This window comes from Xiphias gladius, chromosome 9, assembly GCF_016859285.1.
Source record: "Xiphias gladius isolate SHS-SW01 ecotype Sanya breed wild chromosome 9, ASM1685928v1, whole genome shotgun sequence".
Taxonomy (NCBI): domain Eukaryota; kingdom Metazoa; phylum Chordata; class Actinopteri; order Istiophoriformes; family Xiphiidae; genus Xiphias; species Xiphias gladius.
Window position 1 is genome coordinate 6,883,542 of NC_053408.1, and position 5,171 is coordinate 6,888,712.

At 39.8% G+C, this 5,171-nt stretch overlaps 1 protein-coding gene across 4 annotated transcripts in view; it reads right to left on the reverse strand.

The window, feature by feature from the left end:
- Window positions 1–308: 308 nt before the first annotated feature.
- Window positions 309–5,171, reverse strand: part of rnf157 (ring finger protein 157) — a 30,112-nt gene continuing 25,249 nt past the window's right edge. For 2 of the 4 annotated variants that reach the window (XM_040136101.1, XM_040136100.1), the window contains 2 exons: window positions 4,948–4,982; window positions 2,290–2,369 (listed from right to left, as the gene is read on the reverse strand). In XM_040136101.1, coding sequence (XP_039992035.1) covers window positions 4,948–4,982 — 35 coding nt within the window. In that variant the 3' untranslated portion in view covers window positions 2,290–2,369. Of the gene's footprint in view, window positions 2,370–4,947; window positions 4,983–5,171 lie in introns of all 4 variants that reach the window. The other 2 variants (XM_040136099.1, XM_040136098.1) reach the window with 1 other exon arrangement.

A 5,171-nucleotide genomic window follows, 5' to 3' on the forward strand; every position in this document is an offset into this window, starting at 1 on the left:
CAGACTGTGAAACCAAAACAATGAGTTAAAATAGGCTGAAAATGCTCCATATAGCTGAGGGGGTCTGCAGAATTGGCTGATTCTCTATGGGTTAATCATCTAAAAGACACCACTTTCAGTTTACACAGTCACAGTATATGACTGTGATGAGATCTTCAATGAAGGTGACCATGGTAAGAAACATCTCCAAGCAGCGTTTTATGCTCAGGGGCATGAACCAAAACACAACCATGCGCTGACTAATGAATCTTTCCAATTTACATCAACAGCAAATTACTCAGTGACCATTTAGTTGCAAAAACTTTATTGTCCGTTTGATATTTTCTTTGACATTTTCACTCATAACTCTAGAAAAGTGGGGACTTGTGGATTCTGGACCCATTTCTTTGAATTCATACTGCGACTGGTGCCGGAGAACATCTTCAACTACACATTCGGACTGTAATCACATGACTGTTTGCAGCTTGGATATAGTAGTGCAGTAGTCTTGACCTCAACAGCTCAGCCAAGGGAATATGGAGCCAGCAATCGATTATATAACACTACGGATATGGTACGGCTTTATGTATATGTAGTGATCCGTCATCAAGTATTCTACAGGAGGATGCAGGCTGACCTAGACTAACATGCTTACTCTACTTTCGCCTCATGCACCGCAACGTGTGTTGTCTAGGAAACAGCTAATAGTGCATGAAATGTTGATATCGTCCCTTTTCAGTTATTCTTTACACGAGCACGCATGTGTGCACAAGTGTGTAAACCTTTTCAAATTTTTCACATATTTTCATCCACACTCCAATAAACAACAGTGTTTTGCAACAAATTAAAACACAGAAACAGAGAACATCAAGAACAGGTGAACTATACATTAAAGTTATACAAAACCAAAATAACTAAAAGCTTCACAAATGAGGATGAAAGGGGCTCGCCAGGGTGATAAATACCAGGAGTACAAGGGTGAACAAAATGCAAGCTAACCATGGCGTGACCTAAATGTCATGTTTAGGTTTTCAAATCCACCGTATGCTGTTTTTCTCACAATAAATCCCTTTACAATGGCAAAATTAAAATAAAAAATTACAATTAAACACTGAAATGTGTGAATTTGAATATAACAGGCCAGTGCAAACACAGTTTTGTTATTGTTTGGACTGTAAATGAGCGTCCTCCTGCAGGAGAAAAGCAGGAAATGCAGCATCGGCATCTTTATTGCTTGGTGGTACTTGTTGATTTCCAGTTGCAACTATGAAAATACTGACATGCTAACATGGAACTGCAGAAGAAGAGGATGGCATGGTTGGTCTGTGTTTAAAGAAACAATTAGGGTTCAAAGTCTGTGTTTAATTCCAGTTTAGGTGACAATTTAGATGTCACGTACATTCCCCTTCTTCCACATCTTACATTCTGTGTGACGTGTCTTTTTTTTCCCATTTCTGTTTATTTTGGATGACATTTCTTGGCTCGTACGCCACCTCACAAGTCCAAGCGTTCCTGGATTCACATTCAGCAGAGGTTGTCATGTTTAAAAAATCATGCCGGGAATGATAGGAAAACAAAATCAGCAGGAGTCGAAAGCTGCATGCAAAGTCGAGCAAGGAGCTCCCTGATCCGAGAAGAGGAGTCAGCACGTTTTAGTTCGCTTAGGTAAGGTAAGGTAATCCGGTGTGAGCTGACTTTCAATAGTGTCCGATCACTCATTCAACGCACAGTTTATAACAGAGAAGAAGAAGTACATTAGTAATAAATCAGATTGCCGATCACAGTAGCCCCTGACTGTTTGGCTGGTAATAGAGGAGAGGAGAGGAGAGGAGAGGAAAGGAAAGGAAAGGAAAGGAAAGAGCAGCATGTATGTTTCTAAAAATGGTGTCACAATACACAGCTCTCATTGGTCAGACCTACAGGTAATAAATAATATCGTAGCAGTAGGCTAATCATTCCCGCAATAAGTTAGGTCACAGACAAAAAAATAAAGGAAACTTCCATGAGATAAAAGTGTACAGATGATGGAGAGGTGATGCTGTTTGTTCCTCTTCCCTCCTTTTTCCACTCAAGAAGAGTTTCAGCGCTAGCAATGAAAACCTAACCAGGAGATGTTCAGAAAGGTGGGGATTTCCTGTTCACCAAGAACAGTATCCAGTGATGCAGCTGTATGGCAGGGTAAGACGAACTGATTCTGGACAGATAAGGTTAAGCTTGTGTGCATGTTTTTATGTGAGTGTGTTACACGATGAGTGGTCCGCGGCGGGGATGTTTAGGACTCCTACTGTCCCTGTTATCTGCCCCCTGCTCCTCCAGGTTGATATTGCTGGTGGAGGTTTGGCGGGGGAGGGGCTCCAAAACTGGCCGGTAGCCCCCGAGGTACATCAGACCTGAACGAGGGAAGAAGATGGGGATGACGGTTACATCGCAAAATCATACCAAAGAGGAAACTGCTTTTTGAAGAAAAAGCTGTACGGCGCCAGTGTAAGTTCATTTCCAGACACAGAAAAACAGCTAAAAGATAGTGGAGAGCTGTCTCGCTCATTTTCGACTCGCTTCTGTCCGTTTTATTTCTGTCATTTTATAATGTGGTGTGTTATAGTGTAGGGCAACCGATTCTCACAAGGTCTTTGATGGAAATACTAACATGTCTGAATTTCTTTGCCGTCTCACGCTTAGTTTGACAATAAATGAGTTTCCATCCCCCTGTTTTCATGGACATTTTCATTTTGTGCAACAAAAAGTTGAAATGCTGGAAAGCTTTTTATGTTTTGCTAAGCAGGAAAGTTGGTGTATCGATAGAAGCAAAATGTGACAAGGTGCAATGGAAGCACTTACACACAGTGAATAAATCATGACAAACATGAATCCTGTGACCTAACTTTCACTGAGATGAAAGATGAAAAAAGATGAAAGATGAAAAAAGAGATGAAAAAATTCACAGCTGTGAGGACCAATGAGACTGTACCATTCAAATTAGTACATGAAACAAACAAATAAATGGCATATTTCCATCATGTTTTCCACATGGTTTGACACTGTTTGAGGTTTGACTGGTGCTCTTTTCATTACGTCATCTTGTTGCCCGCTCTTCTTCTGAAACGGTTTAATGGGACCAGATTAGAGAATTAGCTCCACCATCTGTTTCCATGACGGGCCAAACTTCCACTATTCACGTAACAGTGGCAGATGGAAACGCGCACTAATTCACATTTTCTTTTGACGATTTTCTGGAAGTTAGGTAAAAATCTGCGCAAACCTGACTAATGTCTTTGATCTGTTCAATGACACTTCGTTACACAGTTGTTGACATCCTGATCCCAGACGTTTGTCTCCGGCCCCCTATTCCCAGTCACATTGTACAGGCACCATGATCGCCTGCTCAGACACAAGGTGGGTTTTCATCCAAATATGTGGCAAATTTTAACCAAATTTTGAGAAAATCGGCAAAAGAAAATGGAAACGAATGCACGTTTCAATTTACTAATGTTGTGCAAATTTTAGGAGTTGCTTTGTGGAGTTGGTGGCGCTACTTTTCCATGCCATTAAACCACTGTAGAAGAAGAGGGCACAACAAGATGACATCTCAAAGGCTGAAAAAACATGTTGTTTCTAGTCTCCTCATCACTCTACGCAGATCTAGTGTTTTCTGTCTCTTCAATGGAACAGAAGCTTCAGTGGACGTTTTAGTCACATGACTATTGTCTGTAGTGATTCATTCTATTAGCCTGTTTCCATTGGACAAGCAAAGTGGAAAAGTGCTGCGATCTGAAAGATGACAGTATTTGCAACACTATAAGTTTTTTTGTGGTTTTCTTTACGCCCAAATTTTCTGTTTACACTCAGGTTTTTGAAAATGAACATGGAACAGGTGGAAGGAAACCCACCTACTCTGACCATCTCAAATCGTGTAGTCTGATCCTTGCATTACTCTTACCTAGATATGACTGTGTCGTAACGGGACACTTCATTTTTGCCCCTGAGGTTGACTCAAGTGCTGCACTTGAGGCCAAAGCAAACCCTGATGCTGTGGAAGCAATGCTGCTTTTTAATTTTCACCCACTGCTACAAGGCTGCATACACATGAAAGACACACTGTAATAAATAATATATTTTACAAATTCTTATCCCATGCATCAAGAGTTGGGCTGTCTCTTGGTATATGTCAAATATGTGTCACACACAAAATAGGCCACTTGAAGTAGTTTTATTGCAGAGGACGTGAATACTGTTAAACTGCATAATAGTTCCTTGAAATGTGTAGTTATTTTTTTGTTTATTGAATAATTAGAATGATATTTTATATTGTTGTAATTTTGACCAAGATAATTGTACACTGTACTAAACTACACATACATTAGGCTAGTTTGAGTGATTTTGTGCGATGGGACGGACACTGTAATCCTCCTGGTCAGTAAAAAAGGATTCTTCCTTAATTAGGAAAACTTTCAAGGCCTCAAATGTAAACCTCAGCAGTGGCTAAACAACATGGTCCTGATTCACACTGAACGACAGTAAATATCAGCCATGAAAAACACAACTTTCAGGGAATAAAATGAATTATTGAGTTTTAGGTCTCAACCAGGAAGAATGTGAATAATGGATAACATCAAGATTAAAAGTTCCTTCATCTCCTTAACTGTTGTGTACCTTGAAAGTATGACAAAATACAATGTAGTGTAGATTCTGAGCTGCGATTGAATAAAAGACAAATACTGCAGAATTTTTCTAAAACTTTGAAACTGCTGCATCACACTTTTGAAGATATTTGATCACTGAATTATACAGAACTGTATTTTAGAAAAAAAAAAAAGTGCAGTCAAAAGTTAAACTGAGTCATGATAGGCAGCTAAAATAAGTAAATAACAAAAGATGGATGATTGTTATGCTGGGTAAATATGAAGGACCAAGCAAACATACAATTTGTGGCCCTGGTGTCTGATCTACCATCTGACCATAACTCCATACCTAGTCCTCAATGTGCACTGGGCACGACTCCTCATCTGTCCATCCGAAAGAAGGCGAAAGGAGAAGAAAAGAGACAGAAGAGAGAAAGAAAGAAGGAAGAGGAAGAAGAAGGAAAATGTCCAGGAAAAGACAGTAGAAGATGTGAAGAATGAGAGGGGGGAAAAAGGAGAGAAACAGAGAGATAACAGAACACTTTTACGACACACAAAGAGAAAACATGTCAC